This window comes from Lipophrys pholis (assembly GCF_963383615.2).
Source record: "Lipophrys pholis genome assembly, chromosome: 4".
NCBI classification, from domain to species: Eukaryota; Metazoa; Chordata; class Actinopteri; order Blenniiformes; family Blenniidae; genus Lipophrys; species Lipophrys pholis.
This window is the reverse complement of record NC_137637.1, coordinates 975,910-995,432: the sequence shown is the minus strand read 5'-3', so window position 1 is coordinate 995,432 and position 19,523 is coordinate 975,910. Positions and strand designations below refer to the sequence as shown.

At 43.3% G+C, this 19,523-nt stretch overlaps 1 protein-coding gene across 1 annotated transcript in view; it reads right to left on the bottom strand.

Annotated features, from left to right (window-relative positions):
- LOC308108408 (receptor-type tyrosine-protein phosphatase T-like) overlaps positions 1 to 19,523 on the bottom strand; it is a 50,455-nt gene that overhangs the window by 27,288 nt on the left and 3,644 nt on the right. The window contains exon 2 of the mRNA XM_080461294.1: positions 177 to 378. Coding sequence (XP_080317420.1) covers positions 177 to 378 — 202 coding nt within the window. The remainder of the gene's footprint in view (positions 1 to 176; positions 379 to 19,523) is intronic.

The window sequence follows — 19,523 nt, the reverse complement described above, 5'->3', positions numbered from 1 at the left end:
CTGAAATTTTCAGGACTGTGAGCCGACACAAACACATAAATAATCTTTGATATGCGAGGCTGTCACCTTGTCTCACCATCTGTTTAGAGAGCAAAGATCAAACTGACACCAACGAAAGTGGACGAACTGATAAAAGAACCGATATCGAGAGAAAGAGAGCCAGACTGCAGGCTTACCTGCGATCTTGGTGGAGATGCGGGTGGTGACGGGGGGGCCGAAGCCCTTATTGGTGGAGGCCTTGAGGGTGAAGAAGTAGGTGGTGCCCGGGTAGAGTCCCACAAACAGGTGGTGGGTCTCGTTCTTCAGCTTGAACACCCGTCCCCTCTGAGTGGTCAGATCGGCGCTCGGGTCCAAGGAGCTCAGAGCCTTGTAGGTGATCTGGAGGAGAACAGCACATTTACACTTCTCAGCTGGACTGTGATGACGTGAGAGAGTCTCCACCTCTGACTCTGGTTCTGCAGATTCTCCCTCTGTTATGATTGACTGGTTTCTTTCCACTGTCTCCTCTGCTTTCTCATATGGACAATTTCAGTTTTTCTCTGTAACAGTGCCTTAAAATGCCTGTAATGTTTTTGGTGGGGTCTAAATAAATCTTTTCTAATTCTTTTTCAGGAGGTCATATTTAGCAAAATTCCCTTTCTAAAGGTTTCCCAGCAGTACTACAGTACTAATCGTCCCCATACCTGGACTGACGTCCCAGAAGTGAAGACAGTCTGTCCTCTCTCTCCCTGGCTTGTTTCAGGTTTTAAAAAGTGTGTTGCTCCAAGCAGCCAATCAGAAATCAAACCCTATATAGTGTCATCGGGGGTTTAGCCAATCCCAATCAAGGTAGGCCCTCCCTTTGACTCCTCCCACAATTAGGCAGCTCTGCTCTGGCACATGGCACCACCAAATGAAGTACTTTCTCCTCTTCCCAAGATGGGCATGTGTGGGTGGAGCCAGTCCAGCTCACACAGACACAGCAGATTCTGAATGCAGCTCCTATGATCCAATATTCAAATGAGGAAAATCAAGGAGGAGCTAGAAACTTAGAATACTGAAGGTTTCTGGACCGACCAGACCCGGAGGAGGAGATGGAAAGTTGGATGATATGACTCCTTTAAAGCAGAATACTTAAGAATGAAGGTGAATGTTTTGTTAGTTTAGTTAGTTTTCCATCCCCCCCAGCAGGCGACTCAAACGCTTCTGACAATCTGAACAAATCCCCCAAAAACAATCAATAGTCACTCGTGAAATTGTCAGTTAAATATCACACAGATCAATTGTGGACTGGCAGCGAGGTTGTGGCTTTACAATACATCGGTGTTTCTCCCCAGGATCTCCACTCTGAGACTGGAACAAATTGAGCAGATTGACCCACAGCCACTAACGCTGGCAGAAAACGCTTCAATAGGTCTTCTGTTAAAAGAACTGTCAATGTCTGCCGGAGTGTTGCTCCTGGCAAGTTTCCACACTGCAAAACCATCATTGACATGGACACACACACACACACACACACACACACACACACACACACACACACACACACACACACACACACACACACACACACACACACACACACACACACACACACACACACACACACACACACACACACACACGCATGGTAAAACACTGGAGGACAGCTGTCATTGTGAATGACAGTTAGTACAAAAGAATATTGACTGGTGGGAAAAAGCACATTAAAAGCAGCTCGAGCCCGAACAATTTTCAGCACTTTGTGCCGGAGTGTCTGTCTGACATGACCTCACAGTGTTTCTGTTTGTCTTTCAGCCTCAAAGTGAAAAAATACCAAACAGAGCGGCGGCGGAGTGACTGGGCATCCAGAGGCGGGTCTGTTTGACCGACGGTCGGTCGGCTGTCGGTCTGAGGGTGGAGTGGCTGCTGCGCTGCTCGTCGCTTTGTGATGAAGTCAGGATGAAAACAAAACATCAACATCTGGAGTTTTGTTGTGAAGGATTGTGATTAAGCACACGTTTTAAACTCTATCAAGTGTTAATGCAGTAAAAACTACAAACACTTAATTAAAGGCCAATAATGTGATAACGTGGCCACCTTAAAATGTCAGTATAATAGAATATTAGAGTCAATATTGTAATAACATCTTGCCAACAATTTAATACGTTTTAACACTATTGGAGGGTTTTTCTGATACTGAAGAAGCATAAGAAGAAAAACCATTAACAAGTAAAGTAAGAACACATAAAAATGCTCCATTCATTGGAAAAAAATATACTTTTTTTAATAATTTGTCAAAAATACATGCAGTAGATGGCATATGCGTCATGTTTATTCATTGAGGATCAAAAATATTGTGAAATTGCTCTGAATTATGGTTGTTAAATTAAATTTGTAATATTATATTCCATTATTGGAAAGCGAATGGCCTTTAAAAGGGTTTTTGACAGAGCTTATATAATTATCAATAATTACTTAATTGGTCACTGGAGCCTCAAACTTTCATATTGAAGGTGATTTTAATTGATTATGGAAACCCACAGCTGTAAACAATAATATCTGTAATTGTCATGAGGAAGTTTGGTGTTCAACGAGACAGAAGGTGGTGCAAACTGCACCCTACATGCACATTTAAATGGACGGTGAAAACTAGTGACACGAGTTAAAAAGTAGGAATGAACCGTCCACCCATCCCACCATTAAACCTCTTTATAGAACTGAGGCGATGGAGACGATCTGGGGGTCGATCCTCAACGGGCTGCCAGTCCCTCCCAGGCCAACAGACACCTCATTCAGTGTGAAATGTATGTTTCTGGACTGCAGAAGGCAAACAGCAAGAACATGCAAACTGCCTCCAAGACTGAAAGAGGAACAATGGAAATGTCAATATGAATGAACCAGAAAGTGGAATTCACCTCCAGCTTGGAAATAGTTTTGTTTTCTATCTTCAGCCTTCAAGCAGAACTTCCCCTCCAGCTCGACTGCAGCGTGACAGACACAACAGAAATCTCACAACTGATATTAACAAATACTCAGAAATAAGCATGAAGGAACCCAACATGCAGAGAAACAAACAACACGACCATAAACTTTATGGTTTGGATTCATCCAGAGAGCAGCTGTGTGATCCACTATTCCCTTTGGCCTTTCTGTCACACTCGTCTCTGGTCCGTCCAACAACAACAATCAAACAGAATACATGAATGAAACTCAACTCTGAAGCTCTGGACCGAACAACAAATGTGTGATCTGACAAAGGGTACTTTCGTCTTTGTGGAGTGAAAATGAAACAAAGAGCAGTGAGAAGCGAGTGGAAATGACAAGAAACACAACAAGAGGAGAAACAAAGGACGAGAAGAACAAAAGGGCACAGATGAAAAGCCAACAGGAGATTTTATTTAATTTAAGCTGAACAAGCAAACTTTGAGGTAAGGTAAGGTGTCGTCCAGAAGTTTAACTTTGGAGTTGTTGAACAATTGTTTTATAACAAAACCCACAAGTTTCAGGGTGGTACCCAGGAAGGAGAGAGGAGGAGGTGAACAACTGCCACAAAAAGAATTGAAGTGGTGGAGATGGATGTTTGCTTAAATGCTGCAGCTGAAAGGCCAGAGGTGTGTGTTTGTGTGAGGAGAGTACGAGGAGGAGGAGGAGGAGGAGGAGGAGGAGGAGGAGGGTCTCGTAGACGCCGGGCAGCTCTCACCACGCCATTAACGGACTGAACTCCAAAGGGTTGACAGCTGGGCGCCTCGCCTCGACTCGGGCCTGCAGGCCGGAGCACTGATGTGTGAACGTGTGCAGGGACGTGAGGAAGAGATGGGAAAAGGAGGAGGAGAAGAAGAAAGACAGAGAGGAGAAGAAAAAAGAAAGGAAGCTCGACGAAATAAAGGAGCTTAATTCATCTGACTGACGCAAAATTGAAAATGTATTTTACGCCAACTCAACCAAGACATCTTAGCATTTCAATCTTCACTTTCTGTTTTTGCAGAGCATGAAGCTTACGAATGGATGAGCTGATGAATGGATGAGCTGATGAATGGATGAGCTGATGAATGGATGAGCTGATGAATGGATGAGCCGATGAATGGATGAGCTGATGAATGGATGAGCTGATGAATGGATGAGCCGATGAATGGATGAGCTGATGAATGGATGAGCTGATGACTGGATGAGCTGATGACTGGATGAGCTTATGAATGGATGAGCTGATGACTGGATGAGCTGAACAGGGTGACGATACACCAATCAGCAGCTATCCCACGATTCGGTCAAGACAACTAATAAACGTGCTTCTGCTTTGAGCTGCTCCAAACAGAAGCCTTGCAGCAGTGAAGTTCGACGGCTCCGGGAGGAAGTCCTTGTCCAACAGAATATATTGACCCTCAGAAGTTCACTTCGAGTCTGTGCATCTTGTAGTATTTAGAAACCCTTGATTTCAAGGTATCCTCAGGTTCTTCTGTATTCTGTTGGTTTTCAGTCCATCACCACGATGTTAGAGGACTCAAGGGCCTTGTTGCAACAACAAACTGCTTTGTCAAGGCTGTAAATATAACTTTCCTTTCCCGTGCAGCAGATTCTCAAGGCAAACCTGCTGCAATAAAGTCGAGGTATGAAGGTACTCATAGCACTTGAATTTAAAGAGAAGAGTCCCACTATTGCCTCTGTAGGCATTTGCATAACACGGCTATCATCTGGCCAAACAGCGAGCAGAATTAGGAGGAGCTCCCAAGTTTCTGATGAAATGTTTTCTTCTGCGGCTTCACTGCTGCTGACCTTCGACAGTAAAGTGATTAGAAGTTTTCTCAACCACTTTCCTGGCACTTGACTCCCCTGCTGCAACTCAGACAGACAACTAAATGCCTCTGAGACCGCGGAACCGGGGACAAAACCTTTAGCCAATAGATGACAGCGGTCTAAAATGCAGCCGAAAGCCCTCGAAAGAACAGCGGCTTCGCCTCCAACAAGCTGCTGATGTCTCCCAGGCCTGAGAGTTCGCCTGAATAAAACATGTTGAATCAATAGCTATTTATACAGGCTGGGACTCAGGGGCTGGAACAATAAAATATCATCTATTTCATCTACGCTGCAGTTTTGGTTTGCACATCGATGGCTGTTATTTTATAAGTCATGAATGGCTCTCTATATTTTTATGGGCTTCACTCGCTCCCTCTCTATCTTTGCACATATCTTCACTACTCGTTTTTCTCTCCCTCCTCTATCTCCCTCGGTTTTATTACGCTAAACATTTCTTTTTTTCAGTTTTCCAAGGATTTTCTTTCCACACTTTTCGATTTCTCTCTGTCCTCTTTCTCCACCCTGTCCTCAAGTTTTCTCCCCCTCCCTCCCTATAGTTGATGTACTTGGAATCGGTAGAGCCATAAAGCTCAGGTTGTTTTATTGGCCAATGAAAAGGCAGGCGTGCAGCGGGGCAGTGCATCTTGGGTAATAGAGTGTGTGTCTGTGGGGGATAACTCACCGGAGAGAAGGTGTGAATGTGTGAGTGATTGAATTAGTGAGTAAGCAAGGAGGAGGTGAGAGGAGTAAATGGAGGATCTGTCAGAACGGAGGTGAAGAAAACGACAAGAAAGGAAAGAGACTGGAATGAAAAAACAACGTCTTGGGGAAACAATAGAACAAACCAGAAGAAAACAACCAAATGTGTAATTGAAAAAAAACCAAGCTAACCACTAAAGATAAGTAGAAGGTGTGGATGCCACACTCTACAAACTGAATGAAAGGAGTACAGATATTCAGAATGTTTTACTTTAGTTTGGGTTTTCAGCTGCTGCAGGGTTCATTTCTCTGTGTAGAGTTTGCATGTTCCCCTTTGCCTTGGCGGGTTGTTTCCCTCATTCATTAGTGACTCTGATGTTTCCTGTAGGCGTGTTTCTGTCCAGATCTCATATCATCAGATTTCATCAATCCCCTTGGGGACGGATCCTCTTTCCAAATGTACCCGTCCTAGTTCTAGGACATGGTGGCCAACTCCCGATCCCACCTCCGCTTCTTCAGCCCCACTGCCCCAACAAGTGATGTGGTCCGAACCAGTCCTGCTCAGACTGAACCACAAGTTAGTCGACATGAAGCAGGTTCATAAGGTTAACTGATTTTTGTTTTGATAATTTAAAAAAAATCAATCAAATGATCACATGTGTATCTTGGGGTTCATTAAAAAGGAGATTCAGAGCAGGAAATGAATAAGAACACTTCGACTTCATGAGCATGAATTAGGCTCAGTCTGTGTGTGTGTGTGTGTGTGTGTGTGTGTGTGTGTGTGTGTGTGTGTGTGTGTGTGTGTGTGTGTGTGTGTGTGTGTGTGTGTGTGTGTGTGTCCTGCATGCCAACATGTGTGCATGTACAGTAGCATCATACTTGTCCATGCAGTAGATTGATGATGGAGAGTATTAGAGGCCGTAGCCGCCTTCATCAAACACCCTCAGCGGCTATGTGTGTGTGTGTGTGTGTGTGTGTGTGTGTGTGTGTGTGTGTGTGTGTGTGTGTGTGTGTGTGTGTGTGTGTGTGTGTGTGTGTGTGTGTGTGTGTGTGTGTGTGTGTGTGTGTGTGTGTGTGCCGCAGCATTTTGAGCCCCAGCCAAGTTTTATGGAAATAAACAATGTTTACGAGGCGCCAATGTGTCCTGCTGAATGCTATTTCAATTTAGTTTTGTCATTTTCTATTTTTCTCTCTCTTCTATTCTCTGTGCTCCTGTTTTGTTTTATTAGAAAACACGCGGCGGTTTCATTCCTCACTATCTTAATGTTGTTGTTGGCCGTCCTGTTGAATTAGGTAGGAGCTGCGTGACGTGTCTCTTCTTCCTGCCCTGTTTTATCACACAACCGTTTTACTTGGGAGGAATTTCAAAATTGTTTACTGCCTCTCGACTTTTCAGGCGTTTAGCAGATGCTCCCATCCAAAGCACAGTACAGCAGTATAAATGAAGAAAAATGCTTTCAGGTGATCGTAAAAACTCTCCATCATGCCGTCATTGGGAGCAGCCGGTAACAATGGAGGTGAACATTATTGCTCTGTAAGCTGCCGAGCCCGGGTCGCTCTCCGCCGCTCCACATTATTCAGTATTTATACAGACCCGGGGAACTGGATTGTAAAACATCATCTCTTTCATCTACATTGCAGTTTTGCACATTAATAACGTCTTTATAGGTGGCACATTCACCTTTTCCTGCAGTTTGTCCAATCCTCTGTCTCGCTCGCTGTCGATCTGAAGTAACGCTCGTTTAATTCGCGGGGTAGCATATTGAGAGTGAGTCGTGTGAAGTGGGAACCACATTTATTTAACTGATATGTGAGAGGCGTCTCCTGCATTTCTCAGCTGATAAGAACCTTTATTGTTTGGGGCCTTATTGTGAAGTAAAGTCCCATCCATCCATCGTTTGTCCTGATTCACACAGTTCAGGGTTGTGGGCAGGCTGGAACTCATCCTATATGATTATGTATACAAATATATTTGAATGTATGATATGTACTAATCAAGTCCTTTTTTCTGGGCAAGTCAAGTCATAGGTTATTCAAGTTACCTTATTTTCATGTCCTGTTTTAACATATATGTATTAAATTCACCAACGAAATGTGGGGCGAAGGTTGTTTTTGTCTGTGTGTTTTTTTATTGTTTGTATGGAAGTATTTTACTTACTTTTTGCAAAAACAATTCACCCAAATTGCATGAAAGTTTCACAGATGAGTTCTTCCAATACAAAGATGCTTCAATTACATTTTGAGAACAATTGGGTCAAAGGTCAAGGTCTAGGTCAGTTTTAATCCTATGAATGTCAAAGCAAGGCCAAAGTTTTCTATTCCCCATCCTGACGAAAATAGCCCCCGACCTTTGACCCCCAACTGCTAACCAGGGTAATGATGTCACTGCATCATGTGGCAGATCACGTCACATCGGCTTTGGATGGATGGATGGATGGATGGATGGATGGATGGGTGGATGGATGGATGGGTGGATGGATGGATGGATGGATGGATGGGTGGATGGATGGATGGATGGATGGGTGGATGGGTGGATGGATGGATGGATGGATGGATGGATGGATGGATGGGTGGATGGGTGGATGGATGGATGGATGGATGGATGGAGGACACAGAAAATCTACAAATATTTTTTTTAATTTACAATATGAGAACTTTTCTCTCAGAATGCCAAAAACGCCACCTAAATGTGTGTGTGTGTGTGTGTGTGTGTGTGTGTGTGTGTGTGTGTGTGTGTGTGTGTGTGTGTGTGTGTGTGTGTGTGTGTGTGTGTGTGTGTGTGTGTGTGTGTGTGTGTGTGTGTGTGTGTGTCTTGGCTCAATACCGGCAGAACATATAATCCGTTCTATTTCTGTGCACCGCGGCATCTGAAACTCCGCCTTCAAACTACAAACATTTAACCCAATTCCCCAGCGGAGCGTCATTTAATAACCAATAGCTGAAACACAAAACCCCGCCATGAAACTTGTGTCTCCTCGGGTCCCGTCCTCACTGTCCTCACCATCCCCACCGTCCCCACCGTCCTCACTGTTCTCACCATCCCCACCATCCTCACTGTCCTCACCATCCCCACCGTCCTCACGCCTCACTCTGTAACCCAGGACACACTCACAGTCGGGGCAACTTTCTGAAGTTTGTATTTGGGACAGACTGTTCTCCTGCCTCCTCGCTTCATAATGTCAAGACACTCTGGGTCATTAGGAACACAAACACACACACACACACACACACACACACACACACACACACACACACACACACACACACACACGCACAAAGGGTTATGCTGATGCAACGTCAATGCAAAAAGGATACACACATGTCGAGTTATGCGTACTTATATAATAACACAAACGGTAAAAACATATTCTCCTCGTCCCATTTTTCTATTGTTCACAGCACAAAAAGCTGACTGGAGGAAAAAAAAATAGCAACAGACAAACAATAGCTCGATAACATTCCAGGCTGCGTGTTATCTCCACTGCTGTCATCAACTCAGAACAGGAGGGAGAGAAACGAAAGGCAGCGGGACTCTGTGATACCACGACTAAATATAGCTTGATAAAATGTGCTGCAGCCAGCGGTATTGTTCTCGCCGAGATAAATATACACAAGTGTGATGAGCAGTAGGCCAACAATAAATAGCCGGCCGTTAATCTCCAACAAAGGACTCAATCATTTAATCGGGCCGTTCAATCAGCAGTCAAGAGGCAGGAGGCGGCAGTGACACGTTTTGGATGGAAATATAGAATTCAACAAATGACAGGATACAAAAGGCTCGGGAACCTCTCGCATCCTGTCATTTGTCGACTGAACATTCCCATCAAAATCAACGCCGTCCCTCATCGCCGCATCATCAAAGGGTGCCGGGTTCAACGCTGGAAGAGGCGAATCAGAGTCGGAGCGTTGAAGTCAGCCGGTGGTGACAGGCTGACAGGAAACGGCCTGAATCGGCATCCCGGTGACGCTTGTTTGACAGGCGCACTGCTACATCCTGCCAGTGGCGCCGAGACGAGTGACAGAACCGGCACTTTCCCCGACATGCTAATGTAGGACACGTACTGCCATTCTACTCTCGTTTCCAGAGGAAAAAACTTCTAATGACGACTCGATCATTTTCCTCTGGCTGCTTTAGAAACATACACGTCCACTGATCACCTTCACTGGAGTGTACACCCTGGACTGGTACCCAGTACTGCTTCAGAGTACACCCTGGACTGGTACCCAGTACTGCTTCAGTGTACACCCTGGACTGGTACCCAGTACTGCTTCAGAGTACACCCTGGACTGGTACCCAGTACTGCTTCAGTGTACACCCTGGACTGGTACCCAGTACTGCTTCAGAGTACACCCTGGACTGGTACCCAGTACTGCTTCAGAGTACACCCTGGACTGGTACCCAGTACTGCTTCAGTGTACAAACACTAATAATACAATTATTGGCAAATTGTCATTAAAATAATGGAATGTGTTATAGCATAACTGGTAAGTTATTACATTATTGGCTTTATTTCAATAAAATAAACAAAATGTTTGTTTTATGTCGACCAAGGACATAATAAAATCATCAACATATACTTGTTTGTCTGTCTGTATGTCTGTTGGTAAGAGTACATCAGATTTACTGCACAGATTTTGTCACAATTTTCACAACAGAGAGATTTTAGGCCCTGGAAGGTTCCATTACATTTTGGAGATGATCTGGAAACATTCTTTTGTTTTCCAGGTCAACCTTTTGGCGGACCTCAGAAATCTCTGACTACTCATGTTTTTAAGTTTATCTATTGTTTTAATAAGCAGATGAAAATCATATTTACAGGGAAGACTTGGTCAAGGTATCTGCCTTCACTCAACCACAAATAGGCAAAACAAAACCTCCAAAACGATTGTACAAGTGCTACAATAAAAAGGATCAAAACACATTAAACTCATTAGTGGCGATTTTCCTTTTCAGCACATTTATATTATAGAATAGAAGCCAGTCCTCCATATGCTGACGATATCGTTGTATTTGTTTGTATTATGAGTTTTGATGGACTAACATGATTAAGGTTGAGGTTTTCAGAGAACTCCATGAGTGTTGTTGAAATGATGCCTCCGTTAACGGGGCCTCGGCGCTGCCATGACCAGCGAGAAAGGAGCGAAGGTGTAGCTCTGATTGGCTGGAGGACAGGAAGTGCTGGAGAGATTAGAGGGGCCGCATATAATCCTAACTCTGTGTGTGTGTGAGTGTTTGGGGGGGAGGGGGCACATAGTGGGTACGAGTGTCTAGATGGATAATCCTCTGACTACTACCCCCTGTGTGTGTGTGTGTGTGTGTGTGTGTGTGTGTGTGTGTGTGTGTGTGTGTGTGTGTGTGTGTGTGTGTGTGTGTGTGTGTGTGTGTGTGTGTGTGTGTGTGTGTGAGTGATCCCCTCCTCTTTGACTACTAGCAGACAGATTACTGCCTCCCTTCGCGCTCCACCGAGTTCCAATGCCTTTTATTGATCGGCAGCAATGCCGCTCTATTATTTCACACGATTGATTTACATAGTTGAATTCAGCTCAGTGGAAAAGTGCAGAGTGAGATCGGTTCATTATGTCCAACGTGACGCCGTGCGATCCGTCCACCCTCAACCACAAACACACAAATTTACCAGCAGAACAGATGCAACAGATGGTTTGATTAGACTGAAACCGATAACCTGTTGACGTTTTCCCAAACAATTCAAGCTTACAAAGGAAAGAATACACAAGAAAAGTTGTTTTTTTTTCCAGATGTAGCTGCATTTTTTCACGAGGTTGTAAGAAATACTCAACTTTACTTAAATCTAAGGCAACAAGTTTCCTATTTTTTTTAAAGTGTAAATGTATCAGAATAAGTGATGACTTCATTATTCTAAGTAAGCAGGGCTTAAAAATGATTTAGTCCATAATAATTAAAAGTGAAGTTTTGCGGTAATTCATGTTTATTACTCCCTTTCAAGTAAACCTTACTTGCATTAATTTAAGTGAACAGAACTCAATCTAAATAAGCAGTACTTTAGACTATCTGGTGCCAGCATCTATAGAACTTTGTGTTTGTTTAAATTAAAAACAGGGAAACAATCTGCAGCTCAGTTATCTTCATCCAGATGGAGGATTAAGTGAGATCATAATAGGATTAAGATTATGTGTCCGAATGTTGGAGAGATGAAATACCACTGACAACTTGTTTTTTTTTCTAATAGAGGACAACTTATGTTGATAAAAACTGAACAAGGTTCAGTTAGCATTATTAATTAATCTCCATGTTAACAGTGTGCTGCCGTTGCCCGGGCTGGCTCTGCTCATCCAGACTGTGTAGATCTCTGTATGAAGTCCCGTCTGCTTTCTAGAGGACTCCCCCGTCGCCCCGCTGCTCACTTCCCTCCAGTCGCTGCTTTCAACACATTCAAAGCTTTTGCTGCTGCTCACAAAGCAGCCACTCCACCAGCTAATGCCCGTTTGAACTCCTCCATTCGCTGCTCGCTGCTCGTTTGAACAAAAACCTTCTGGCTCGACTCACCTTCCTGCTCCTCTGGCAGTAGAATGAGCAACGGAGTCCATGTCTTCAGGACGAGGCTGAATGTGTTGTGAGCACTTTTACATACAGATATACGGGTTCTGCCCGAGGGCATGCAACCATAAACAAGGTTCTATCCTTAATAATGAGGAAAAAAATAAGATTCAGTTGGACTAGAATTCTATATCAGGTTGAACTTTAAAGTTACAAGACAACCAGTATCTCCACCAGCCGTTTCTATTTTCTAGAAGAAATCAAACCAGATTGTAAATGAAACCAGATTGTAAATGAAACCAGATTGTAAATCAAACCAGATTGTAAATGAAACCAGATTGTAAATCAAACCAGATTGTAAATGAAACCAGATTGTAAATCAAACCAGATTGTAAATCAAACCAGATTGTAAGTGCCACTGAGTGCATTTATTCATTTAACCCACATTTTGTAAAAACTACAATATGCAACAAGTTATTGCAAAATGTGTTCAAGAATTTTATCACAAAATGTGTCAGGTTCTTAAAAAAATGTGGTGTTATTAAATAATGAATTGAAAATGCTAAATATTGCACCATTAATATATAATACGGCGCGACAGGGGGTCGTCGTCTTACGTTGTACGACGTCTCGGTTGAACGTTGCGTCAGATCATTTCTATTAAAGTCACAGGTCACTCACAGTCAAGGTAAAACTCTCACAAACATATTTAAAATAGACACATTTATTTGGTCTAGGAGTCAAAACTGTCTATTTAAATTACTCACTGGGTTGTAATTATGGATGCAGAATAACGAGTGGACGTGTGATTTATGATTGAAAGAATCACTTGAAAAGAACAGTAATGTCTGAGCTTTGCAGTTTGTTCATTTTGACCTCTGGCCCCTCTCTAGTCCGAACATTTAAAAGAAAGTATGCCTGAATAAATATGTTCTGTTGTTTTCATTTTATTTACACACACAAAGTCATTTTCAGAATAATGTTTTAACTCTTTGCTAAAAAAAAGCCTTGAAAATAGACTTAATCAAAACGGGGGTAAAAAGCTAAAACCACAAGAAATGGGGAGAAAATGCTGTGAAAACAGCTTTAAAAGAAAAACCTAAAATGGCTCAGAATTCTAACAGAAAAAAGCTTAACAATGGAGGAAAGACACAGAACGACTTCAAAAATTAAAAAAAAAAAAAAATGGTTAAATGCCAAATTTGAAAAAACAAAAACATGCTGACAAAGAAAGCTAAACTCTAAAATGAGGCCTAGAAACAGCTGAAAACATATTGAAATGTTTATAATCATCAATTGTATTTGAAACTTCATAATTATATAGAAAACTTTAAGAGCTGAGTTTTGCGGCTCCAGTTAAATTTGAGTTGATGGACCTTTAGGTCAAAACGTTGCACACCCCTGATTTAGACGCTTTGTATGTGTCGCTTCATTGGACCGATTCTGAGCTTTCGTTTAACAAAAGGTTCACATTTACGCAGCAAACGTTTTGAAAACAACATCTGTTCCCACGGAAACGGCAGAAATACTGAAAACGATGTAGTTATCATTCCAGGCCACTAGTGGGGGCTGTTGGTTGTGTTTGTAATTAAACCACATGCACATGCAGTAGAGGACCAGTAGCAGCACGTCACAAAAGCTGCGTTTTTCCGTGGAGACGGTGTTGGGAGTGTTTTCAAAAAGTTGTGCTTTCAGTGACTCCGAGCACCGTTGTCACATGAACAGACTCACAAAACGCCACAAACGTTTCCTGGTTTCACTCGAAGACATAATTTGTTATTTAGTCAGTCTAACCGTGTAACCGTGAACCTCATGTGACTTACTGTGTCTGGAGTTGCTGCTTTTTAAGTTCATGGAACAGTTTATGGAGTTTGGGAATTCAACTTTGAATAAAAGCAATAAAGACTTGTGTCTTCTGGTCATAATGAAGTTAAAGTTTCCACTATAAAAGATGCTGAAAGACCTCTTTTCTTCTCCAATCAATGTGTTTAAGTTGATTTAATATATATATACTTGATCCTTTCTGGGGTTGTTGATCAGAGAAAAAGTCTTTTAAACTTTATCCATTGGAAAAGTGTGCGTTGCCTCTTTTCTGGACTGAAGACGCCACGGCGGGAACACCGGAGCACCGCCGGCTGGGATGAATATTTCAGAACCGCAGGAAGACACACACACACACACACACACACACACACACACACACACACACACACACACACACACACACACACACACACACACACACACACACACACACACACACACACACACACACACACAGACAGGTGTAAGTGATACAGGGCCGATCCCCCGGCTGCCCCGGGAGGCAGTGTGACGGAGTAAACGGGGTCAAGCAGCTCAAGGACTTGAAAGCCTCACTAAATATAGGCTGCTATTGACAGAAACGTAAAACAGTACAGAGAAAGAAAGGAAGGAGAGGCAGAGCGACGGATGGAAGTTTAATGTCTGTATGAGACGGCTCGCCGTCGCCGCCGCTCTGTTTGCAGAGGTAAACAATGTGATGAGGTAATTCCTGATGCAAACACACTTCTCCATATTTATTCCTGTCAACCTGTTCCTCTCGTTCCATTTCTATATTTGTCCTCTTGAAATGCTCATTATCGCCGGCACAAACAAAAGTACGCCGCAGTCTGTCTGTGTGTATGGATGAACCATAATAGTGTTTCCATACTTCTTCATTTGACCATCAGCAGCTTTAATTAACGGTTTTTGTGCCAGTTGAAGCCTCTGCAACAGTTCAGCTTCGGTTTTGACACCAGAAACCACAAAAGGTCAAATCAGCAAGTCGTCTGGATGCAAAAACTTTTCATAGTAGAAATTTGTGTTTTAGTTTCGATCTGACTGGAACATTAGAACAGATAACAGCAAAATAGACACTTTGTACAATATGATCGTGAGAGTAGCCGCACTATTCATTCCTTTAACCCCCAGCTGAGGACAATTTGTAGTCATTATTATCACTAAAGAGAAAAGTTTACACATTTTCCACCATTCTGGACAGAAAACTCACAATAAATATTAGAGTTCAAACCTTTTTTTGGTAGATTTTGTTTTGTTTTTGTGCAAAATAGGTTAAAAGTTTTCCAAGAGCAGACATTAAAGGTTCAGTATACATCCAGTACTCTTCACTAATGGCGTCACTGCTGAGACACTCAGTAACTGAAGCGCCTGCGGCGGGAACATTGCAGAGGATCTGAACTGGTTCTTCAACACCACAGCGATCACCAAGAAGACCCGGCAATGTCTCCACTTCCTGCGTAGGCTGAGGAAAGCAAATATCCTCCCCGCACCCATTGTGATAATGTTCTGCATAGGAGCCATCAGTGGTGTCACGACACACACACACACACACACACACACACACACACACACACACACACACACACACACACACACACACACACACACACACACACACACACACACACACACACACACACACACACATTGTGGTGGAAAAGCTGACCTGAAGTCTCGGCAGAGGATCGTCACAACATCAGTTAAAAAGCCTAAATTAATAAGCCTTTATTAGATATAAAGTGCAACACAAATATTATTGTTGATGTTATTCTTAAAGTTTTACCCAATAATGAAAGTGACATTTTAAAAAAACGGACGTATTCAAGAGGCCATCGATGTAATGGATGGATGAAGTCTGGTTTACAAGACTTTTAGTCCCCGTCTGTAGTACATATGCCAGGCCTGTAGGTGGCGCTGTAACGCCGCCACAGAAATACAGCAAAAATGGAGATGAAGAGCATTAAAAAAATCTTCATAATGGAGGAATCCAGCATGTGTCCTTTTTAACGCGCCGAGCATCAGAAGCTCCTGCAGCGCCACCTGGAGCAGGCCGTCGCCATGTTGGTGTTGTTGAGTGACGTCACGGAGAGGGAGGCGGGGTTATAGGTCGAGAGGCGGGGCCATGACATCATTGTTTACAGCTAATGTGTGTCTTGTCCGTCCACATGTCAAAGCCGAGGCGGCGTTTTCTAATTCCTCCACTATAGAACCCGTTTAGCATCAGTCCGGACCGTGAACTTTATCAGGTTCCTACCTGGAAATACATGAGATTGAAATATAATCACATTTTTTTCGGAGACCACCACACGGCATGGTGAGCAAATCCATGAATCTATCAGTGCCATATACCTGTTCATCCAGGTGAGGCTTCCAGCAAACTGAACCTCAGGGAAATGGTGAACGGACTTTATTTGCACAGCAGATTCTACTGCCCGAGCAGCCTCGACCAACTCAACCAAAACCAACCAACAGTGCAGCAGAAAGAGAAAAGTTCCGACTATAAATCAAACTGGGCTCCTCTTCATTTGCGGTTCTGGAGGTAATCATGTTACCGTTCCTCACTGAAATCCAATTGGAAGTCTGATCTCGGTCTCTAGTCCCTCACTGGTTGCTTTGCTGCATTCCTGAAGCATCTTTAGCTCTGCTTTGCACCCGGCTATTTCTGTTGGGTAAGAAGTGAAGAGAATCAATAGCGAGATTATCTCAGGTGGCTGCTGCGCTCCTAATGAGAATCAATCATTCCTTTGTCGAGGAGCCGCGATGGGGGATGAGATGGTAACTATACCATATGTCTGCTGTTTGGAGCTTGGAACAGAGTAACCCAGTGAAATAAATGCCAGAGTGGTTGCCACTATTGATTTTTGTGATTGATTAAAGACTCTGCTTGAGGAGAGAGGAATTGAAGTGTAAAGTTATTCACATCCAAGACCAGACAAGAATAACTACATACTGTACTAGTAGCCTATTGCCTGGGTGTGTTGGATTAAACAGCACAAAGGTTTGTCAGCAAAACAGCCTTCATTTTTTTCCCCCTTGCCGGTGTTGCTGCTGGGATTCGGAGCCACTGGAGGGCTTTTAAGTGCTTTGAAATTCACAACAGCACGGATGAGGACGGTCACAGGTGTTTTAAAAAGCTCCCAAATGCAGCTGAACACCAAAATATCACATTTAGTGGCGTCTTAAAAAGACGGTTACATTTAGACGACCACTTAAGGCTTAACAGAGAAAGAGCAAACCACAATCATGTTTGTTATCAAACACTTCAGTCCTTTTTCTAACACGTTTGGTTGCAGAATAACACGCACATTACTTCTCATAGACCTTTAGTGTTGAATTCTACAATGTCAACATCTAAAAAGCATCAACAGTCAAATCGGTATTTGTACTATGATAGCCTGTGAAATCATGTATCTGACACCAGTGTCGTGCAAGGGAGTGAACATTATCGTTAAGTCCAGTTAGTAATCATGTTTTTGTAAATTTGGAGCGGACGGTGACTATGGCGACGCTGTCAGACGATTATTTCTGTGAAACATTAGCTGATTGATCAGTAGCATACGCTGTGATTTCCACGGTCGCACTTCCAGAAAGGAACTGAGTCGATTTGGAAACGACAACTAAAGTGTAGCTTAAGCTGCTGAAAGGTTTTCTAGAAGGAAGCCGGTGTTTACATCGGCGGCTGATGTGAGAGTTAAAGTGAACGGTGCTGACAGCCGGAGATTCTTCTCAACAGAGCCGCCCTCTGGGGAGAACACGGCTTTGAATCCCGTCCTGTTTACACAACGGTTCACATGAAAATGCATCATTTTGTTTTTAGAAGCATCTTGTGTTTACGTGGTAATGATTTGAAAATCATTCGTTTTCATGTAAGGAGGAGTGGCTGCAGTTATTTACACGCAGAGAACAATGGGAGAACACGGACATTCTAGTGGACAGACCACCAAGATGGATTGTTTCTACGGTGACTGTCAAAATAAAAGTACCAAGTCCCAGGAGAATATGGACTGGGAGTCATGACACCACGGAGGCAACATGGTTCTTATTGCCTCTACTGAGCATGTGCAGAACTACCAGGTTCTGCGGCCGCCAGGACCAGGACCAGGATCAGGACCAGGACCAGGACCAGGACCAGGACCAAGTGTTTCCGCCGTCCTTTTGGAGCGTTTTCCAAATGTCGCGATTTTAGTGTCTCAAGGCCACGTTGTCATGTATACGGACACCCAAAAACTAAAATATGTCGCGTAAACAGGGAGCTAATGCCAATGCTAAAGTGTGTGATTGATAATATAATAAAAACTTAATGTAACCCAGTGGTTCCTGAAGTGGGAGGCGCGCCTTAGAGCAAAGGGGGGCCCAATCTGCAAAAGTTTGGGAACCACTAACCTATCACAATGTCCAGTTTGTACAATTTCCTAGATTTCGATTTTCCTGGAACACTGTTCAACACGAAGGCGACTGACGGCGTAACCACCTCGCTGAAGTCGCTTCATGAAACAAGAAAATCTGTTTGCTGGTCAAAGTAAATGAGCAGAGCCGTGATCTCATGATTTGCTCCGCCGCTTCGTGCTAATCAATGGTCGCCTGGGCATCTGTTCTACCAGTGGGGTTTCAGAAATAGCGCCTGCCGGGAGGTAAAGCACCGACGGAGAAGAGCGGCGACGCCTGACTGGTCTGATAAGGCCGTCAGAGAAGGGATTGACAAGGTCGTGACCTCTGCGGTTCTTCTGGTCCTTCGCTCGTCTCAGTTCAGTGACTGTCAATATTGTTATATCATCCGAGCGCTGACAGAGGGCAGCTCCATCTGCAAAGACTGCTGCACACGGAAAGATGGAGATTCACTCAAGACAAATGAATCGAGCCTTTTGGCTGTATATTTAGGTGCTACGTCCAATGAAACCCTGTTCTGACAGCTGAGATATCTTGACATCAGATATTTAAACCCCTATGAAGCAAATCATTGATTAAAACTTACCGACTGTAAATTGCTTCAACAAAAGTGGCATATTTCATGATATTTATCGAACTTGAAGATTAACTCTTTAGGCAAAAACCCACAAACTAGAAGAGTACCCACAACGCATCATTTTTGAGTTTTTTTTTTTTTTTCTTCGAGAAAAGTTTTGCGTTCACTTGGCAACCTTTAGGGAATCATGTAGTTGGTACGTGAAGCTATGAGTTGGTTGGAGAACAAACATCAACAATGGGAGCACACACACACTCATCTGAACACTCGGCGACGTGACAGCATGTCTTCCCTTATATAAACCGTCTTTTGTCACAAGGTCTGGTCCTGCTTTCTTAAAGTTGTTGGTTTGTTTCATACAGCTGTTGTACGTCTGAATTATAAGAGCAACTAGTATTCACAAGGCCGAGCAACACGAGCAAAGACTGTTCTCACTGTACTGGATCGTTCTGGTTTGTATCAGTCGACACAGACGTGAAGCGAGATAAACATCCTGAAGGTCAAGGCGCAAACAAGATGTATGCAGTTAATATATAATGGTCGGAGGTAAACAAGGGCAAAATAACTGCTGCTGATGCTTGATATTGTAAATACAGAAACTTAACTGAAGCAGATTTCATGATGTCAACTCAACGGCCAATGTATCTGCATCGTTCCCTCTTTAAGAAGATAACAGAGGAAATCCTATTTCTTGGCTAATCCTGTCGGTGTGGATTGGAAAAGACTTCAAATGAACTCCTTCATCCTCTTAATATTACCCCCGGTTCAAAA